At 37.9% G+C, this 21170-nt stretch overlaps 2 protein-coding genes across 3 annotated transcripts; both read left to right on the top strand.

The window, feature by feature from the left end:
• The first annotated feature begins 285 nt into the window (after nt 1-285).
• Nucleotides 286-2304, top strand: LOC311294222 (zona pellucida sperm-binding protein 3-like). Of its 2 annotated transcripts, none has more exons than XM_084414980.1 (8): nt 286-932; nt 1009-1130; nt 1212-1315; nt 1385-1562; nt 1641-1758; nt 1828-1913; nt 1986-2074; nt 2192-2304. In XM_084414980.1, exons 1-8 carry the CDS (start codon nt 357-359, stop codon nt 2257-2259), a joined length of 1341 nt encoding a protein of 446 aa, XP_084271106.1. In that variant the 5' UTR covers nt 286-356; the 3' UTR covers nt 2260-2304. The 2 variants fall into 2 exon arrangements, with proteins under 2 accessions (XP_084271106.1, XP_084271105.1); XM_084414979.1 differs by having other exon boundaries at nt 297-932; nt 2189-2304.
• Nucleotides 2305-6738: 4434 nt separating this feature from the next.
• On the top strand, nt 6739-20286 carry limd2 (LIM domain containing 2). Its single transcript, XM_084415476.1, has 4 exons — nt 6739-6982; nt 16100-16144; nt 16548-16684; nt 17224-20286. Exons 1-4 carry the CDS (start codon nt 6980-6982, stop codon nt 17381-17383), a joined length of 345 nt encoding a protein of 114 aa, XP_084271602.1. The 5' UTR covers nt 6739-6979; the 3' UTR covers nt 17384-20286.
• The last annotated feature ends 884 nt before the right edge of the window (nt 20287-21170 follow it).

Genomic DNA, 21170 nt, shown 5'->3' on the forward strand with positions numbered 1-21170 from the left:
TACTAACTTTTGGTTGAATAGAAAAATAGTGTCTACCATTGATTTCCTTTTCCCATCCATTCTGCCATTCTTTAATTAAGCATTCTTTAACCCTTTCCCTCAGTTCCACCCTCCCCAAGGGTATATAAATATCTATTTCTCTTCCTAGGCTATTTGGTTTAGCTACTAATAACATGCCCTTATATGGTAGCTCATTTAGAATCAATGACTTTCACCTGTGTTATATTGACTGAGTAAATTGGCAGGTGCAGAGAAAAATGATGCTTGTCAGGAGAGAGGTGGAGCCATTCTGATTGACATCTGCATAAATTTGGATGGTAGCACCCTAATGTGTCATTGAATCAAGCTTGGCAATAATGGGGTTTTGGCAGGTTGGAGTTGGATTGGTGTTTATTCTTGCACTTGGATTTTCTGAAGCTCAATGGAGAGCAAGAGCAGCAGATAATCGGAGTCCAAGCGAGTTTAAGCCTAGAACATTAGCTAAAGCTTCTCGACAGGCTGATTCTAGGGTGTCTTTGGTTCCCAGTAACGCTGTATTTGCACCACAAAAGTATCCCGCTCCGTTTCCTGTCCAGACACCAGTCAGGACTGACTTTGGGAAGTCTTCTCAAGATCTTATGGGTGTTCAATTAAAAGAGCTGTTGCAGGGTCCAGTGGCAAAACTTGCGTGGAGCTTTCCAAGAGTACCAGAGGAGCCACAGCAGCCAGATGTTCCTTTTGAGTTGCCTTTTCCTGTCCCTGCCAACAGTGTAGCTGCTCAGTGTGGAGAGAATTCACTATATGTGGAAGTGATGAAGGACTTCTTTGGGACTGGGCACCCAGTGTTGTCCTCTGGTTTTACACTGGGAGGCTGTACTGCAACTGGAGAGGATTCTTCTGCTCAAGTGTTGATCTTTGAGTCTGAACTGCATGGATGTAGCAGCACATCAATGGTAAGGTTCTGTTGTGACAATCATAGGTATTCTGAACCATCCATGTGTCTGTTCTTCTATTAACCTTTCTGTTTAGGTGACTGAGGATGAGCTTGTCTATAAGTTCAACATTATCTACACCCCACAAGAGGCTTCATTTGGTAGTCCTATTGTCAGGAGCAGTGGTGCGGTGGTTGGTATCGAGTGTCATTATCCAAGGTAAGACTTCAGTTAACTCAGGATTGCAGAATATGCTAATATAATTTGCACTAAAAGGGATTGATTTTTATATCTTGACAGAGTGCTTGATGTGAGCAGTGATGCCTTAATGCCCACTTGGGCCCCATATGCCTTAACTATAGTTGCGGAGGAACTTTTGGTCTTCTCCCTCAAGCTCATGACTGGTTGGTATAATGTAAAGGTTTGTAACATGCCAGTGCTTGTGAACCTGGGCTAAAACGATTTATTTGCAGATGACTGGAGATTTGAAAGACCTTCTAATCAGTACTTCCTGGGTGATTCCATTAATATTGAGGCTTCATTGAGGTCATACAACCACATTCCTCTTCGTGTGTTTGTTGATAGCTGTGTGGCTACTTCAGTCCCTGATGCCAGTGCTACACCCAGATATTCCTTTATTGAGAATAATGGGTGAGTAGAGGTCCTTCAAGAACCACACAATGTGGCATTATGGAATGTCTGAATTTATTTAATTTTCTTCCACCCTAGGTGTCTAGTTGATGCTAAGCTCACAGGCTCAGGCTCTCGCTTTATGCCCCGGACTCAAACTGACAAGCTGCAGTTTCAGTTGGTGACGTTCAGATTCCAGCAAGAGATTAGTGGAATTGTATGTATGTGGATTAGCAGTTTGGGTGCATGTTGGCATGGAGTGTACAAATAATTTGGCTTTTTCTAGGTCTACATTACTTGTGCTCTCAAGGTGGCTGCAGCATCCAACCCTACTAATGTTGAGCAGAAAGCTTGCTCCTTCTCTGCTAATAGGTATGTTTTCACTGATATGAATTACTTCAAAACTTTAGTGTGTGAGGACTTAATATTTGGTTTGTCTGACAGGTGGGTGTCTGCTGATGAGGATGATCAGGTGTGTGGCTGCTGTGATGCAACCTGTGGCATTAGGAGTGGAAGTGATCAGCTACGTAAAGGCATGTGTGTTTTTTTTTTTTTTTTTTTTTTTTTTTTTTTTTTTTTTTTTTTTTTAAGCTTGCAAACGTTAATGTTTGAATGGTCATTTGCTTAAGTGTTCTCACTTTCTTTAGCAGATTGGTGGTGGGACAGGGCATCTGTTGGACCCATCAGAGTCAAGGACCATGGTTTCAGTCCCGTGTAGTGTACCAACTGCAGAATATCAAAATAAAGTTTTGTTATCATACTGTTTTAATTGTGTTACTGGATGATCTATAACTTCAGTCAGTGTAACAATTTCATTGCTGCTGACTGGAACATTGGGTGCTTCCTTGCTCCTCAGTCCTCCAGCCTGTGACCTGGAAGTTGGTGTTTTTTTTTTTTTTTTTTTTTTTAAATCTTGAAGAATCCCAATTCTTTAGTTGCACTGCAAGGAACGAAGCGTGAGAAGGCTTCCAATGGAGCTATAAGTGAGGATGCACAGGTGTATCCTATGTGGAAGTCGTCTTGTTGAAAAACTTGTGCATGTATACCTTTCCCCCCCCTTTACATCTGTCACAATTTTAATCTAATATTTTACCTTTTGTAGTTTAAACCATATCTGGCATATTTCAAGAGGACATCAGCTGATGATTTGAATTGATGCTTGAATTTTCCAAAGTAGCCTTCCTTCAATTCATTTGTCCTCATTTCTAAGGGGGTTGGAGCTGAGACATGAGTGAAGGAAATGAGGATGTACAAATTAGAAATGAGAAGCACCCATTGTTTTTGAGTTCTAGGAAGCATGTGTGAGCTGTCTTCATTACAGGAGCAAGGCCTTTAACCCCATGTTAGTGTAGTGGAAGTCCCTTTGCATAAGTGTGCCCTAAAAAATTACCATTTGACATCTAAACTGTTTGGGTGATTTAGAAAGGCAAAATTAATTTGTTGCTGTAAGTAATTTAAACAAATGTTAACTTGTGCAGAAAATGAGGCCTCTTGTCTGTTTCAGTATCAACAATCAATATTATTTTCATAGTTCTTTACATCATATGGTGATGCTACTGCACACCACAGAACAAAAGCACGTTGGACTTAATTGCGTAACTCTTGTGTGACTAAGGACATTTTTGACTTTCAGTTTTTTATTTATTTAGCATTTTGCCTGTTAATGCCAATGCATACATTTTGGCACAAGTTTGAATTTGTATTGTAATTTTACTATTTCTCCCCCACACCCTCTTATAAATCTATTTTACAAAAGTTACTCATGACTTAAAGGTAAAAAATGTCCTCGTTAAAACTGCAATTTTTAATCCCAGGTCCATTTAACTATAAAATGCGGTCTTAACCGGCTTTTATTCTGTTGGCAAGGCTTTAAAATTAACTTTTGTACTTTAATTTTTTTACCAGATGGTGCCATTTTCTCAGGTTTGGCCTATAAAGCAAATACTCTCTTTACTCTGGTTTTCTGCTTCTGTAGAGCCAATTTGATAAATTATGCAGCTAAAATTGTGTGGGTTTGTTGGTATGGATGTCAGAGTGTGTTTTGTATGCGTGTAATAAAAAAAAAAAATGCGCGTGTTTCTTGTAATATTTGAGAGAGAAAAACTGTACTGCAAATCACAAATCCAGTGGAGCTTTGCTGGCATTTAATGGGGAAAAACTATGGAAATACTTTTGTGCCCATAATAACGAACGTAACTTTTCAAGAAACTAATGAAAATACAAATTGAAACTGAATAAAATTTATTTGAAACTGAAAAAGTTTTCTTTTTTTTTACTTCGTTTTTAATACAATGCGCAAATAGGCGACAGATAAAATAAAAAAAACAAACATAACTTAATATCACTCAAATGAAATAGAAAAATGCGCTTACAGACGCTCACATCCACACATAAACACACAACTGACGTCTTCACTTCCAGGTGAAGAAGCTGTCAATCAAAATCTCAGTAGCCAATGAGAACACACTGCTACTAGCCCCGCCCCCACGAGAAAAATGTGTCAGAACGGCGAACGAAAACTCAGCGAAAACTCAACGAAAACTTCAGAAGCGTAAATTAAAACTCTGGAAGCGCATTTGTAAGTTCAGATCAGCGAAAGATATATGAGAAATAGTTAGCAAAACATGCAGTGCATTAAAAACGAAGTCCAAAAATTTGCCTGCGATTTATTATTTTTCAGTTTCAAAGATATTTTATTCAGTTTCAATTTATATTTTCATTAGTTTCTTGAAAAGTTACGTTCATTATTATTGGCACAAAAGTAATTCCATAATATCTGGTATAGTGCCCAAACAAAATCTTACTGAAAGCTCATTTTTTGAGATATCAACCTCAAATTTAGACCACAACTTATTTTGATGTTTAAATGTATTTTATATAAAATATACATTTTTGAAACAATCAATGTTCATAAATCATTTTCATAAACTTAAACCTCTATAACACACAGCTCTACTTAGCCCTATCGCCTAACGATTACAGCCCCATTGACTCCCTGTGCCAATGCATTGATGAAGTCAACAGTTGGATGTGTCAGAATTTTCTTCAGTTAAACAAAGACAAAACTGAAGTCATTGCGTTTGGAAACAAAGATGAAGTTCTCAAGGTGAACGCATACCTTCGTTCTAGGGGTCAAACAACTAAACATCAAGTCAGGAATCTTGGTGTGACACTAGAGTCAGACCTTAGTTTCAGTAGTCATGTCAAAGCAACAACTAAATCAGCATACTATCATCTGAAAAATATTGCAAGAATTAGATGCTTTGTTTCCAGACAAGACCTAGAGAAACTTGTGCATGCTTTCATCACCAGCAGGGTGGATTATTGTAATGGACTCCTCACTGGCCTTCCCAAAAAGACCATAAGACAGTTGCAGCTCATACAGAACGCTGCCGCCAGGATTCTGAGCAGAACCAGAAAATATGAACATATCACACCAGTCCTCAGGTCTCTGGCTCCCAGTTAAATTTAGGATTGATTTTAAAGTATTATTACTGTATATTATAAATCATTAAATGGCCTAGGACCTCAATATATTGCAGATATGCTCACTGAATATAAACCCAACAGATCACTCAGATCATTAGGATCATATCAGCTAGAAATACCAAGGGTTCATGGCGAGTCTGCTTTTAGCTATTATGCCAGCCGCAGCTGGAACCAGCTTCCAGAGGAGATCAGATGTGCTCCTACTGTAGTCACTTTCAAATCGAGACTCAAAACACATCTGTTTAGCTATGCATTTACTGAATGAGCACTGTGCCACTGTTCGTCCGACTGTTTGTACTGTATTTTATTTTATTTTTCTAAACTGTTTTAATTATTCTTATTTCTTTTTATTATTTTAATTTCTTCTATGTAAAGCACTTTGAATTGCCATTGTGTATGAAATGTGCTATATAAATAAACTTGCCTTGCCTTGCCTATAACCTTTCTTATGTTTCACTTTTTTTAACTTTTTTTATTTTATTTTATTTACATTTTTTTGAACGTTTTTAGACACAGACATTTTTGTCCTCAATGGACCTATGTGTAGCTTTTTCTAATTGACACACAAGGGTTAAACTACTATTCGCAGTTTAACCTGGCTAGATGGAGGCATTCAAACAAAGCATCAATGAGATCCAGAAAATATCTGATCAACTGAAGGTTAAGCTTGTTGGCACTTGTCTTTCTAAAAATGTAGCAATCATATTGCAACTACAGTTTGTCTACATTTCTTATTTGCATACTCAACTGGCCAAAATTATGTTTATCAAGCTACAGCTTTACACTGTACAAAATTTTAAGTGTGCATTCCATACCCAATGATAATGGCAAACAAATGTGGCTTTGAGGCATATCAACCTAAGCTTCCTAAGCCTAAACCTTGAATTGCTACTGGTATTTTTTGCAAGAAAATGCAAATAGTGTTTCTTACATCCCAACTGAAATGTTGGTATATTCCCACGAGGTGGCGGATGCTTATTTCCGAATTAAAAATAAATTACTTGATAAAATAAATACAATTATTTTTAATTAAATGTAGTCATCATTTTTTTTTACTTTTTTTTTTAACTTTACTTTATTATTTTTTTGTATTATTTTTGTTATAGTTTACCCACAACAAGACACTCACACTTGAATAGCGACACTTTTGAAGAGCTGCTGCTGTGAACATTAGCCTAGTAAATAACTTAAGTGTGGATCTGTTCTCAATATTATTGTATGACTTCAGAAGACTTGGAACGTTGCATGACCTACATTTGTGAGGCTTTGTTGGTGTCTTCTTAACATATTTAAAGATCGAGAGTCCCTGCCATGAACTGTTACCAAAAAAAAAAAAAAAGTCATATAGGTTTGGAATGACAAAGCAGAAAGTTTAATTTTTATCTGAACTAAACCCTCCAACGTTCATTACGTTGTAGAGTAGAGACCGTCAGTCAAAGCTAAATCAGTTTTGTCTACATTACTATGGCTTCAACGAATTCGCCCTGTTAAATTCTTGCTTATCTCATAGGGAAGAGTAAGGGAAATAAACAAAGACGAGAAATTCGGAATCCAGGTAACGTTAATATGGTTATTTCGTGCAAAAGTACCCGTAGCAAAATACCGAAATTCTGAGGTTGGAGGAGAGCGCGAGGACGCGGCACGAGCGGCGTCCAATGGCGTGCGACATCCTGCTGAATAAAAAAAGGCGTGATGAGGAGGAGAAAAAACGTCCGTTAAAAAGAGCGAGGTGGGGGGAAAGCACGTCAAGCTCTGCTCTCTAGCTAGACGGCTCGGGCGATCAGAGCTTGTGCTGGTACATTTCATTTAGCTCAGCCGGAGAAGAAGAACATCATTTTAGACCTGCAGAGTAAAGCGAATGAGATTTCAACCGACTCTTGCACAGTGAGCGGACCAGACAGCAGATCTCTTGTCTCCATTCTCTTTAGCAGGCTGATAAGGAAACACAGATGGTGAGTTTCCCCGCTTTGATTCAGCAACAGCAGCCAGTGAGTGAACCCAGCGACCCCCTCGTCGTCTATTGTGGTGATGCAGTACGCTAGCTAGGGAGCTATCAAGAGCTAACTGTGGGATACTGGGCTGAAACTTAATGGTGGTGCAGTGATCCATCAAATCAGATGGTTTAACGTTAACTTACTTACTGTAGAGATGTAACGTTATTTATGTGAGCGTTTAGACTGGAAACAGAAGATGAATACTAATCAGACCTTGTTGTGTAGTGGGGGTCTAGGTTTGAGCCTCTGAGGGTCCAAAGCTGTCATGTGTCTTCCTGGAGATGCGTGTGTGAATTAAAACCGAAAACGCATAGCAAAGCCATGTTTTGACACCTGGTTTTTGTCGACCCATTTTAGTTCACGGAAAGGGGGACTTTGTTCTTCCGTACTGAAGCAATCAAAACCGTACCAGGGTTTGTTTGATTTTGTAAACATAAATTCATTGTACTTATCTCAGTGTCATTGTGCCCTTATATGATGCTTGAATACATAAAATTACGTAGCCCAGCCTCTCCTTGTTTAATGCATCCTTTCTCCTGTCTGTCCACATTTATTAATTTGGCAGACACGTTTATACAAAGTGGTTTGCAACGCATTCATGCTTCACATTTTGTCTTGTCTCATTATGTGACATTTGAACGCTGTAAATTGAACGTCGACATTCAGTACTCACCCCACGTTGACCATAAACTGTTTGTCTACTTTCATAGCCCAACAAGCTTTCTTTTTATTGTTGTATCATGGAAAAAAGCAACTAGGAGTAAGCACAGATTTAATGTGGAAATTTATGTAAATGTTTTGACATGCACACCAGTGAATTTCAGCCTAATGTTGTCATGGCAACATATTTGTTTAACTAATAAACTAGTGAGAGAAAACACAAAATGCTTATTTGTGAGAGAAAATGTAGATTATTCAACTTCCATTTTGCAAAACACGGCCCACTTCAGTTCTGCATACTCCAAAGTAACAAACAGTGATACAAAGAGTAAAATGCCCCTGTTTTATACCATATTCAGTAAGTTACTGAATCAAATTTGATGGACAGAACTGTTGTATAATGACCAATAAAACTTAAATGTAGGGTTGGGTATCGTTTGGTTGATTTTTTTATACTGGTGGCAAATCGATACTTTTAAAACGATTCCGGTGCTTAAACAGTGCCTGAACCGATACTTAAAAAAAAAAAAAGAAAAGGAAAAAAAGAGAGAGCCTCAAACCGATGGTGAATGACATTAAATAACGGCTTTTTATTGAAAATAAATAAATAATAAATTCTTAAAACTGAATATATTAAAATTGTAGATTAAATATATAAATATAAGTTAGTCTAAATACAAAACACAACAAATGTACATAACAAATTCACAATAAAACCTAAGCCACCAAACCCAAATACAATAATTTAACACTGAATAACACTACAGTACTAATAACAGCAAGTAGTATTCGGTATGCTACAAACCAGCTTTAAATTTCAGCAACTCTTTTCACATTTTTTGCCTCACCTGGCCAAATACGACACCTCTCCTGACTTATTGCATGTCCTGCACAAGGTGAGCGTTATTTTAGAACGCATCACCTTAAATGCCGTGACGCCTCGTGGGAGAAGAACGTTTACAACTGTGACAATGAGCGTTCATCAGGATCAACTGAAGGCTGGATTTTCAAAAGTAGGCTGTTCGCGGCTCTATTCTTGCAGTAAACTTGCACAACGTTCTTGAATGAATCATGTATTAGATGTATGCCCCGGTTTGTTATTGTATGCACATTTTCACACTAAATGACGCGGAACAAAACGAACAGTGATAAGTTTGGTTGCGTTACATGTCAGTCAGTCCTTGGCTGATATTTTTATTCTTAAATACATGTAAGTTAATGTGTTTTGTCATTTAAGAAACCTTTATAATGATCATGATTTATGTTAGTTGATCTATAATGCACAATGGGTGCCATGTTCGTACGCACTGCAGTTCAGAGAATTGTATCTGTCAGATTTAGGCCTACAACGCGTCAATTCATCCACTTCTCCCGAAATTAATTAAAGTAAGTGGCTGGTGAAGTGTAAGAAGAACAGAGTACATTTTATAGTTACCTACACATTGTGTATCTAAACACGTCATCGATTTATAGTTGAAAGGATTGTTATTGCCGCTTCCAGACATCAGTGTGTATTTTACTAACTATAGATGTTGTTTTGCTTGTACTTACGTGTATTTAAATGTCTGAAACCTAAAATAAATGTGGTTGAAAACACTGAATAGTTGTGATACAGCCTAATATGACAGCGCTGAACGCAAATTTGAATTTAGAAGTTGATGATCACGCAATCTGAAGGGTCTCATCACACCGGTGTGAACTATCATACGCTAGTGATCACATGCGGTGGTGATGCTTCTTGCGTCCATTTCGGAGAACCAGAGGGCAAATATTTCAACAGACAGCGGAGGCATTTAAGTGGCACCGAAATGTGGCACATTTTAAAGCTTCCTTTCCTCTTTTGCACTGTTCTGTGCGGTCATTAGTGATGGTGGCACTTTGTTTTGGTGATTGGGGATCATCTGGCAGTGGATTGTCTGATCAAACATATGTACATTCTCAGTTAAATTGGCTCCATTGGGTATTCAGCAACGTAAGGAAAATGGTTTTAGCTAATGATGTGCTTGAGAGATTGCGAATGCTCAAGCAAATGGTACCAACACACACACATGTAACCGCTTTCAGAGTCCAATTTATTCCAGAAGCATGTGTTGCTTTTTAACGATGTCTTCTTTCATTAGAGGTGTCAATCTCTGCTGTGCGCAGAAGTTAAGAGCAGATGGCAGAAACACTCAGGGTTTTCAGATGAAACTAAGCCCTGAAGATTGTGTACACACAGATTATTCATGTGGAGATGAGATGACAGCCTGCGGCATCAACTGTCCAGTTATCAGAAACGAACGTGCTGGAGGCATGTCGTTCCAGGTGTTTCAACAGAAGTTAAAAGGTTTTTGTGTGAGACGTCCCAAGAAAACATTGATATCTGAATTTCAGTCATAGGAATATCAGATAAAAATGGAATCATGAGCATCTAGGTATGTTTGTTCATTCAAGTCTGTTCAAGTCTACTCTCAAATGCAGTGTTTCTCTTGTACAGAAAACACTGTGCATCAGCGACGTACCTGCTCCAGCTGAACGTCTCACACTGAGGTTCTAGTCCATGGACTACTCTTAGTCTCTTGACTATTCTTAGAGCTCGATACTAATGAAATTATGCCAACAAGGACTTTGGGACAGCCTCTGCAGAGTGATAATGGAAACCCTTTTTTCCTTTGCAAAAAATGTGACCTTATATGGAGAAAGAGAAGAAATTAGGCTTGCTCCATAGGCTTAAATAGAACTTTCCACTGAGTGACTAGCAGTAGCGCCGCAATTCATGCAGTTGTTATCTGTAGTTATCCCAGCGGTATATGTTTTTGACTTTAGCATTTTTGCATGCTCAATATTAGTACATGCATGTATTTGTGGTATAATGCACTTCATCACGTTAATGCAGGTGTTTATGAGAATCAAGTGACACTATGTGTGTTTGGTCTGTTGACCCCTTGCATGTAAAGAGAATAGGTTTTCCATCTCTACATGTTTGTCAAATTCCATGGAAAGGAGCAATGTCTCTTGGCAATTCTGTCGGTATGTTTTATTACTTCTGAATTGCAAAATGCACTCCCTTTCGTGTGATAAGATCATGGTATGGTAGATGCTGACTGCTGTGTTTTGTGAAGTACCACAAAGTGCCTAGATCAAGTTTCGTACTCCGTCTGAACATGTTTGAAAAGCTTCAAAAAAGGGATGTGTTCTGGCAGTACGGTTTAAGATCCACTGGTTTTCTTCTCATTTTGATGTATAAACACAAAGCGTTTTGCGACGCGTTGCAAACATACTTGAGCCTACGGAAAATGGGATGGTTCTTTGGAAAACATCATTATTTTTGCAGTTGTGTTCATGGCGCCACTTCGGCTTTAGCCTAACAGGTGAAATCTTACACCATGCACTTTCTCTTGGTCAAAGGTGTACTCTGGAGTCAAATGAAACCGTAGACTGTTCCTCTCCTACCCTTCCCACATGCATTCTCTTTAAAACGTTCAGTACAGGCATTTTTTTTTTTTTTTTCTGCCTCAACACATTTAAAGTTTCACATCCGTGTGCAGACTCCAGTCACAGTGTCAGCTTCTGTCAGTGGCTCAACACATTGGTGAAGACTTTCACATTCTTCTTTAGAAGTGTTTGAGCCAAAGCATTTTCTCATGTACAACTACTTTCACATAATCTCTCCCTCTTCCATTCTGACCCAGAATTTCTGCTCTCAGTAAGAATTCAGTCAGCTCTGGTTTATAAAAATGAGCACCATAGTGGTTAGAGAAGCAGTTAAAGTCCAGGAAATAGTTCTAACGATGGTACGAAACAAAACTTGAGGTAGAAATTTGAATAAGCCAAACTCAAGGCTTAATTTAAAACACAAACCAGTCATGCATCTAGATAAGAGTAACTGGCGACCAAAGTATTTATGTCCTTTCTGTTCTGTATCTCATTTGAGTTGTCTCTGTAGGCTGAAAGTTAGCAATGCATCGCAGTGGAGAAATGCACAAAATGACTGAAACTTTCAGAAAATGACTTGCTGATTGGAACCAGTGGAAAAAGACTAACCCTAATGTGTCATTTGGTAAATTAATGTATCTGTTTTGGTGCCCAAAGGCTCATTTTGTTTTTCTAGTTACATGGATATCAAACATAACTTGACTTTTGCAAAAAGGGGCCCTCTAGCATCTCTCAGTACATTGAATCTCATTCATGGAGCCCAGCCAAACTCCCTCAGGGCTGATGCATGAAACTCATATCTGTGTTGCCAGGAATTTTGACAATAGAGTGTTGTCTTCTAAATCTGACTCATTGCTCTTGTTCTTTAAGAATTATTAGCTTGGCAGAATGTGGCAAATGGGACGTCACCTCAGCCAAACCATTCACTCCATGTCTATGTGGCCTTGTCAGGCTCAGATGAGCACAAGTGGTCGCCCCAAAACAGATTGCCATTTACTCCTATTATTAACTGTAGTCTAACATGCATGTCACTGCATGTTGATCAGGCATACCAAAGATGGTCTGTTGGAATTTGCAGGTGCACTACAGATGTAATGTGTTCTGTGCATTCCAGGTTGCATCTGAAAGTTTGAATGATCACATGATGGTGAACAGGGCTTGGATGATGGTGACCACAAGATGGTTGTTGGCTCCTCAGTCCACTGAACTCCTGCTTATTCCCCTGGCTGTCTGGACCCATGGGGAGCAGCTGATGGGATTTTGTCCAGCTAATGAGATTAAAAGTGTCTGCAGTCTAGTACCAGAGAGGAAGAGTAATGGAGAGTGAATGTTGAGTGTACACAGTGTGTGGCTGTGGGAGAGAGTAAAATACTGACCTTTGGCAAGGGCAGGGCATCACAAATCATATTGGTGTGTCAGTGTTTGAGGGGGAGCAAGGGGTTCAAATATGTACACACACTGCCCTGGGTCATAGTATGGCCTGCAGCCCATCTTGTTGGCTGGCTGTAATTTTAAATTTGGTTTGGTATTTAGCTTGTTCTGTCTTGTGCACAGCACGCTCTCTGCCCCACTTTGTTTTGCTCAGAACATTCAGATCTGAAACTAACAAGGGTTTTCTGTCATTGTCTCTAATGTCTCTGATCACAAAACTTTTGATGTCATCCTTCAGAATTAATTAATTAATTAAACTATGTTGGCCGTTTTAATTGCCAATTATCTTTAATATTAAACAATTAAAAGTTACATTTAAAAATTATGTGTTTATTTTTAAATGTTGTAATGGTCATATATATATATATATATATATATAGGCTACTTTTTGACATTTAACTTTCCTTTGAAAATTAGAACCTTATCATTTTCACTTTCGTCTGTGGTAAAATCACTAATGCACGGTACTATGCACTACTCTAATTTTAGATGCATTTTTAAAATTAGTGGAGGGCTTGAAAAAAGTTTTTTGGAGTCTGAGCAGGGCCTGAAATGTGACATTGTTAGATTGCACACTATAATCATCCCTCTATACCTGATTGCATTTCTTTTCTTGTAAATGACATTTACACACAAGGTAGTGTTTTTGAAACAAGGCTGAACTTTTTTTTTTTTCCCTTTTTGTGTCATTGTGAAACCCAGAGGAGCTGGTAATGTGACCTGTAGTTATCGTCAGGGTCTAAGATAATACAGCACTAAGGCTAGACTTGGTGTGCAGATCAGCTGATGTCAGATTTTTGAGGGTCTCCAAGGAGGGCGGATTGGACCACATCATCGTAAAGTGCTTCTGAGCAGAGCACAGCACAGGAAGAAGATGTGTTATCACTCCTTCCTGCCACAGTGCAGACGGTTGGGCAGCAGTGCTATCTGCGCGTGCGCGTGTGTGTGTGTGTGGTGAGAAAGCGTGTTTTCTCCATCCTATGTACAAATAAGGCAAAAAGGGACAGATGGCTCCGGCTGAGATAGTGCCCTGCTCCACTGGTTTGTGTGCTTCTCTTGTGTGCAAGTATTAACACACTCACACATCTCTAATCCTGTTTTTTTGCCACCATTTAAACTGTGACTGATCGGAGCATCTTTGTTTTGGGTTCAATAGTTTGTGGCATTTAGTTTTGCATTTCTGCTAACCAGCAGACAGAAAATCCCTAAAACTTTTTTTAGGTTCCCTTGTGTACTTGTTTAGTGTCCGTCACGCACTCACTGCTACTGCTAATTAAATGTAAATGATGTTTTTGATATTTGTGTGCATTTAGCATGAATATTTAAATAAGTGTGGCAATGGCTCTGAAACAAACATGTTACACAAACACTCTGAAACAGGAAGTGGGTTGAGGGATGTCTTGCGCTTAGGGTGTGTTGTGACTTTTCAGATAAAGCGTAATCATGTTGGCTTCTCGTTTTACATTTGCAGATACATAGTAATTGTTATTTCTTTATTGACCACATTATTGTGCACAATACACTTTACAAGTCAGTGCTGGCGTACATTGCACTTTCTTTTGCAACACATGCTTTGAAAGGGCTCAACACATGCAGAACCCAATTTTACAGTTTCCTAAGTTGAAAAATAATTGTATGATTTTTTTTCATTTTTTTTTTCATTGTATTCTTTTTTTTTTCGTGTGTGTTTGTGAAATATTTTAAGGAAATAACTCTTTGCATTTTACAAATTAAAAGAAATAAGTACAAAAATTGCTATCTCTCATAAAACATTTGGCCTATGCACTTCTTTTGCCAGCTTAATGGGAGTAATATATTGACAAACTTCACTATTCGATTATATATTGATTAATTTGGATGCATATCAGGTACAGTATGGCAAAGTTTGTTAAAGGAAAAAAAAAATTGCTTTAAGCCTATACAGGGAGTCAGTTGGTACTACATCACTATAGTCAATAGAATAACTTTAAATTACACAATTATGCTTCTACTCCAGAAGATTTTGTAATAAACATTTAAATGGTGGCTGTTATAATTTGACCGATATATTCAGACATTTAAATATTGAAGAACCGTATAATATAGCGCATATTTAGCAAAATGCTCCTCTCTGAGTTCACTTTTCTTGCTGACTAAGGTGTTTATGGTCACTGAATGGCTTTTCAGAAGTAAATGTATATGTTACGTGACATTGTTTACTGGGGTGGGACAAAATCGGTCTTATTTTTAAAGTAAATGCTGGCATGTGGTCATTTTTAGCGTCACATCCAGTTGTTTTAGCTGTTCAAAAACACCTTTATTGTGCTCGATTGTTGCACACTTGTATTTACTTGTATTTGAATCACAAACGCACTGGTTTTAGCGCAAAATAGTTTTACCATTTACCGCACTTTGTAATTCTTCTAGTTATTTACCTATAGTGGCTAGTGTACCAGAAGTCTCTCACACATTCACAGGAAATGGCTTACTTCTGCATTGAAATTGATGTGGATAATGATTTGGAAATGAGGAAATGATTAATGAAAAGATGAAATGATTGAAGCGCATTTGTTGGTGTATGATACTGTTGACTTTCTTGTCTGATTCTGTTTTTAATGAAATATCATCATGTTGAGGAGTGGTTGTAATCTCATTTCAGGGCTTTTGTGTGCGAGCGAAATGCCTCTCGATGATGGCTATAATTTGTGAAAAGTGGTGTTAGTGAATGTCTGATGCGATATAATGGTCATCACTGATACTTGCACTGCTTTTCTGAGCTGAGCAAATGAACTCTCTGTGAGCTATACCAGCAGATCTGTGTGCGATTCAAGCTCTAGGTTTATTCGAAAGAGACAAGTATAGATGCCGTAGTGGAGGTGGAGAACTGTTCTTGGCTTTCTGACAGACCTGAGCTGTTACATAAAAACCTGTCAGTTCAGCATTTTATCAAGCAGAAGATTCTTAGAGCGCATTGGTTTAACTTTTTACAGACTCTCTGTTGGTGTTTTGTTACCGCTTCAATGTCGTGCAGGTGTCGCGCAAAGCCTGACCCTATCATTAGCATTTTTTCTTCTGAAATCTATCATAAACGCTTGGTTCTTAAATTCCCATTCTCCTGTGTGCGTGACTTGGTGGCCTGTACAGATTGGCAGCTGTTTTGATCTTAAGCGCTACAGAATATGTGGTGCAGAGTTGACCGTGGGACATGGGCTTGTGTTATGTAATGGCATATTATAGCTTTAGACTGGAAACTGAAAGCGTGTGTGTGTGTGTGTGTGTACACAGGGTCTTTATTTCACGTGGCGATTGAGTTAGAAACGCTCACCAGGCTTAGTCTTCGTTGATCCCTCTTCGTGCATATTTGTGTGTGTGTTTGTGGGTACACCGACAAAAGGTTCTTGTAAAAGCATGCGACCAGATGGAGGGATATAAGAGGGACTGGACATTTTTGGAGTGACGTCAGGTTAGAAGGACAGCAGTGATGGTGGATGGATGATCTGTGGTACTATTCACACTGCAATAGTGTTGCCATGGGTAACCTGTCTCAGGAACACACACTTACTTTTCTTTCTTTCTTTTTTTTTTTTTCAGGACAACAGGAACACGTCTGATGACAAGCCCGTTCAGCGTTCTAAGGTACAACACTTTGTTCACATCCTTGTTTGTTCTCCATCTGTTTCTAGACTTGATATTGTACAGTGAATATCTCTCTCTCTCTCTCTCTCTCTCTCTCTCTCTCTCTCTCTCTCTCTCTCTCTCTCTCTCTCTCTCTCTCTCTCTCTCTCTCTCTCTCTCTCTCTCTCTCTCTCTCTCTCTCTCTCTCTCTCTCTCTCTCTCTCTCTCTCTCTCTCTCTCTCTCTCTCTCTCTCTCTCTCTCTCTCTCTCTCTCTCTCTCTCTCTCTCAGAGCCATGCACTATATCTCAAGTCTATATTCTGAAGTCATGTGATGACATTTTGATCTGTTCCTCGCTAATTCATTGAGTGAACTATTGTTTTAAATGACTGAAAACAAATGGCAGTGCCTTTGTTTCCTACTAGTCTTTCAGTTTCAAGACGCAGAAGGAGACCTGTGCATCATGTGAGAAGACAGTGTATCCGATGGAGAGATTGGTGGCCAACAACCTCATCTTCCACGCCACATGCTTCTGCTGCAAGCACTGCAACACCAAACTCAGGTTAGACACTTCCTCACCAGCACAGACTAAGAAAAACAGCAAACAGGAGCAGTTCAACATGTGCTGTAAAGTAAACTGAAAGAAGTGTTCTCTCTTGTGCTCACCAAGGCTGCATTTATTTAATACAAAATGCAGTGAAACAGTATTTTTGTGAAATATTATTGCAATTGATTGATAATGGCTGTTTTCTATTTGAATATATTTTCAAATGTAATTTATTCCTGTGAATGTCAGTGTCCCATGATCCTTCAATATCATTCTAATATGAAGATTTTCTGCTTAAGAAACATTTCTTTATTATAATTATTTTGAAAGACGTTTTTGCTGCTTAATATTTTTGTGGAAACGGATACATTTTTAGAATTCTTTGATGAATAGAAACTTCAAAAGAACAGCATTTATTTGAAATGGACATCTTTTGTAATAATGCTAACATCCTTGCTAAATAAGTGTTTATTTCTTAAATTCTTACTGACCCCATTTTTGTATTTATGCTTGCATGTATATGCATGTAATCTCTCGGTTTCTCTGCTCTGTAGTCTGGGAACCTATGCAGCACTGCAGGGGGAGTTTTACTGCAAGCCACACTTCCAGCAGCTCTTCAAGAGTAAAGGGAACTACGACGAGGGCTTCGGACGCAAGCAGCATAAGGAGCTCTGGGCCTCCAAGGATGCAGAGAGCATCACCAAGTCGGCATAGTCCTCAGTGATTTCCAAAACTCACCTCTCCCTCCACTGGCCAATGATGATGACCCTTTATTTACTCTGCCCACATCTTTGACACACAATAAATACACACATGCATACACACTTAGACACTCTTGAGCCAGGCACTTCATGACTTACCCCCTCGTTCAATTTTTATTTAGTTTTAATTTTAATTTAGCTTTAGCAAATGTCATTTTGTGCCCATTTCTTTTTGTGTAGTGTTGTGGAGTTAAGTTAGTTAGTTGATTGTGACCAAAATGTTTGTATCCCTATAGGTGGGATGAATCACTTGTTAGCATCATTACAATCCTGTGTGGCAGTACTAGTATTGTTGGTTTTCTGTAGTAAGAATTGTTTCAAGATGGTTTTCGATTATACACTCAGGTAATGATTCTGGGGTGTTGCATCAAAATTATTCAGCAATCTTTTATGTTCATAGTCGACTTAAGTGCTTTTTTTTTATTTTATGATTGATATTTGTCCCTCTAGTTACAGCAATCTGTACTGTTTTCAGACTATATGGCCTAACAATGTTCCTTACAATGGGAAAACTGTCTTGGTTTTTTTTTTTTTTTTTTTTGGCACAGTATATTTTATGTGTGAATCTACAGGGTACACTGTACTGTAAAGAACTCACTTGAGTTTACATCCCCCCTCATTCCTCTTCTTTATCCTACCTTTTCTAAATGTTATCTTCTTTTGACATTAAGAATAAGTAGTACTTTACAGATCCTGTAAGACGGGCCTCTGCGAACTCATCAAATAATATCATTATTATTCTTCTTAAGCATGGATATCCTTATCAAATGTAATTATAAACATAAAAGTATTTGAGATTATATTCCCTTTGCTTAAGATTGACCATTTTCAGTTAATTTTATAAATTGAGATTTAGACTTTGCACAGTCTTAGGTCGCCTCTCTTTTTTGGCGGCCTCTAGTGTTTTGGATGCTTTTCCTTAAATGTTAGTCGTTCTTTTAGAAACTCAATGCTGTCTAGTGGTATCTATACTCATCATATCAACCATAGATAAGCCGCTTATATCATATTTTAGTGTTTTTCTGCAGACTGCACATTTTTAATAAACTTTTATTTTATTGTTGCTCAGTGATTTCTTGCAGAGGCATTTGTACATAAGTACCACTAAGCAGAGTGAATGTACTGTGATGCACTGTACTGTACTTATGCCTTGCTGCATGGGACCAAGCTTGTATGACAAATTAAGATATTCACAGGGAACTAGGTCTCAGAGGAAATGACATTTATGATGCTTCGCACCATTGCCTTTCCCCCCTTCCACCACTTCCTGTCATCACATAGTTGTTCACTTTTTCCTGTAGGCTTCTCTGTGACGTGGTTTGGTGGGACTTTGAGTACATGCGTAAACGTGTGGCTCCTAAGTATTGCTCAGGAATATAGATGGGTCACAATGATCCAACAGCGTCGAAAGCTGTTGTTCAATTGAACGCTGTTCACTAAATAAATCATTTTTACACTCGAAATTGTTACACAGTTGGGGTTCGAGCAGGAATGGGAGTGTGATATACATCTAAATGAAGACTTCCATCCCAGGTTTTATATGCACATGTCAGCGTGAAACTGCAAGTTTGCATCTCGTGAATTGTCACTGTGGCCATAAGCTGTGACCTCTCCTGTGGTTCATGTATCTGTGTACGAATATCATTGATGCCGTCATGTAGTTTCTTTTAATGAACGAAATGCCTCTGTGTTTTAATACTTTTGCTTTTTGGTTTTATAGTGTAACAAACAGTAAAGCTATTCGGATGTCTGTATATGTTAAATGCCAAAAGGAAGTGGTCTTTAGATAGATTTGCCCTTAGTTTTAGTCCATGATAGTGGCTTGTTGTGTTTGCGAGTGTCTTGTCTGCCTTCCAGTGCAATGGCCTTTTGTCTGTACGTTTGACATGCTCCGTTTAGACTTGCTAAGCCATTGAAAATCATCCAAATATTTTCAACAACTTGAATGCCACAAAAGTCCCTGTGTATTTATATATTTTAAGGTTACTGTGAAATTGAAATGCATTGCGAGGTTTAGAGGAATTATTGAAAGCTCTGGGCATGAACGGAAATAATATTTTCATATTAAGCCTTATAATTTCAATGTGTTTCAAATCCTTCATATTAAGAACACATTTTCTTCTCATCTTCCTTTTTGAGTTTATTTCCCCAAAATCTTCAGCTTTTAAAAAAAATGTCATAATCAACTTTCTCACTCTTAACTAAAATGTTACACCAAATGTAAATGATTTGGACTTCTTTACTGTCATTTTCTTTTCTGTCCAAATGTGACTTTATTTTTGGAACAAACTTTCCACAGGCACAAATCACTGTTTATACCCCAATTGTTAGGTATGATTGCACACAGTGCGCCATGGTACAAATGACACAATATCCTGCAAACACTCACTGTCTTTTATAAAATACAGAACAAACAGGAAAAGGTACACTCTTCTTTGCTCTTTTCTGATGGATTTGTAGTTATTGAAATGTGTGAGTGTGTCTTTGTAAGTGTATTGATTAGTTAAGGTTGCAAAAGATTATTTTGTAAATGCATGCATTGAGTGAGAGGAGATAAATGTACGCAAAGTGTATTACTCTATATCTAAAACTTGATCAGTGGAACAAGGTGGCCTTAAAGCAGAAGGAGGTCTTGGCTCTTTACTTGTTTCTTTTGTCCCCATCAGGTTTATTTTCATCTTGGTACTTTTATCAGCCCTGCAGTTCAACTGCTACAACAATTTTTAATAAAATGTGATTCTTCTTTCTTTCATTTCCCACAGACTTGTCTTGTCCTTTTCTCCTCCTTTTTATTTCTCATTTTTGTACACGCTTTTGTACACACAAATAAATAAAAGATATGCTGGTGTTGATCAACCCTTAGTTTGGATGTTTTATTATAGTAAAGCTCACATTAAAGTGCGTGACCTGAGTCTCATTTTTATTTATAAAAGAATGAAAAAAAAATTCTATGCATCTTTAAATAAAAGCATGATTGTGTTTAATACTCTTAAAACGATATATTAAAAAGTTAGTTTTTATATAAATATAAAAAACTTTTAAAATATAAAGACAGTAAAACAAATGACAGCATGTAGGCTATAACATACAGCAGAGGGAAATAGAGATGAGATTACTGTACCTTATTCACACAATTATCAGCGTTTTCATTTAAAATATCTATTTAAAAGTAGGCCTATCGTTAATATTGTAAATAAATCCTGGTCCCTGATACAAATCCAAAAACAAATCACGATAAGGCATTTTTGCGGAAAATGATTGTCTGGATGACAATAGTGTGAAAGGTTATGTTGTGCATCTATCTATCTATAAATTACAGAAACGTCTATCTGTCTGTGTGTGTGTTTGTGTGTGTTATTCGCATATCTCTCGAACCGTTAGTCAGATGGATTTCAAACTTGACAGGTGTCTCGCTACGGGCACGAGTAAGTGCAGTGCCAAGTTTGACGTTGTTTGGATGAGAAATGCAAAAGATATCGTTAAAAATAACAGTAAAAGAAGCACTTAGAAGGTTGTGGTTTAAAAATAAACATTCTGACATAAACACTCTGTCAGCTACACTGTTTACTTTTGAATATTATAGTTTGGTTCCAAAACGTGATAAATCCATGATAAATCCATTTTGATTCATGAGTAAAAATGTGTTTTCTTTACCAAGAAAGAGACAAGATGAAAACCACTATTTTCTGTTTCAAACTTTCACATAGCATCTTTAGGTTATAATAACATAAAAAAAAAAA

This window comes from Rutilus rutilus (genome assembly GCF_951802725.1).
Source record: "Rutilus rutilus genome assembly, chromosome: 1".
In the NCBI taxonomy this organism is placed as follows: Eukaryota; Metazoa; Chordata; class Actinopteri; order Cypriniformes; family Leuciscidae; genus Rutilus; species Rutilus rutilus.

Excerpts from the sequence above, each read along its gene's own strand:
- limd2 (XM_084415476.1), top strand. Across the intron at positions 16,145-16,547 it reads AGCCCGTTCAGCGTTCTAAG|TCTTTCAGTTTCAAGACGCA; the intron begins GTACAACACTTT and ends GTTTCCTACTAG. Across the intron at positions 16,685-17,223 it reads CACTGCAACACCAAACTCAG|TCTGGGAACCTATGCAGCAC; the intron begins GTTAGACACTTC and ends TCTGCTCTGTAG.
- LOC311294222 (XM_084414979.1), top strand. The coding sequence starts at position 357 with ATGGGGTTTTGGCAGGTTGGAGTTGGATTGGTGTTTATTCTTGCACTT. Across the intron at positions 933-1,008 it reads GATGTAGCAGCACATCAATG|GTGACTGAGGATGAGCTTGT; the intron begins GTAAGGTTCTGT and ends CTTTCTGTTTAG. Across the intron at positions 1,131-1,211 it reads ATCGAGTGTCATTATCCAAG|AGTGCTTGATGTGAGCAGTG; the intron begins GTAAGACTTCAG and ends ATATCTTGACAG.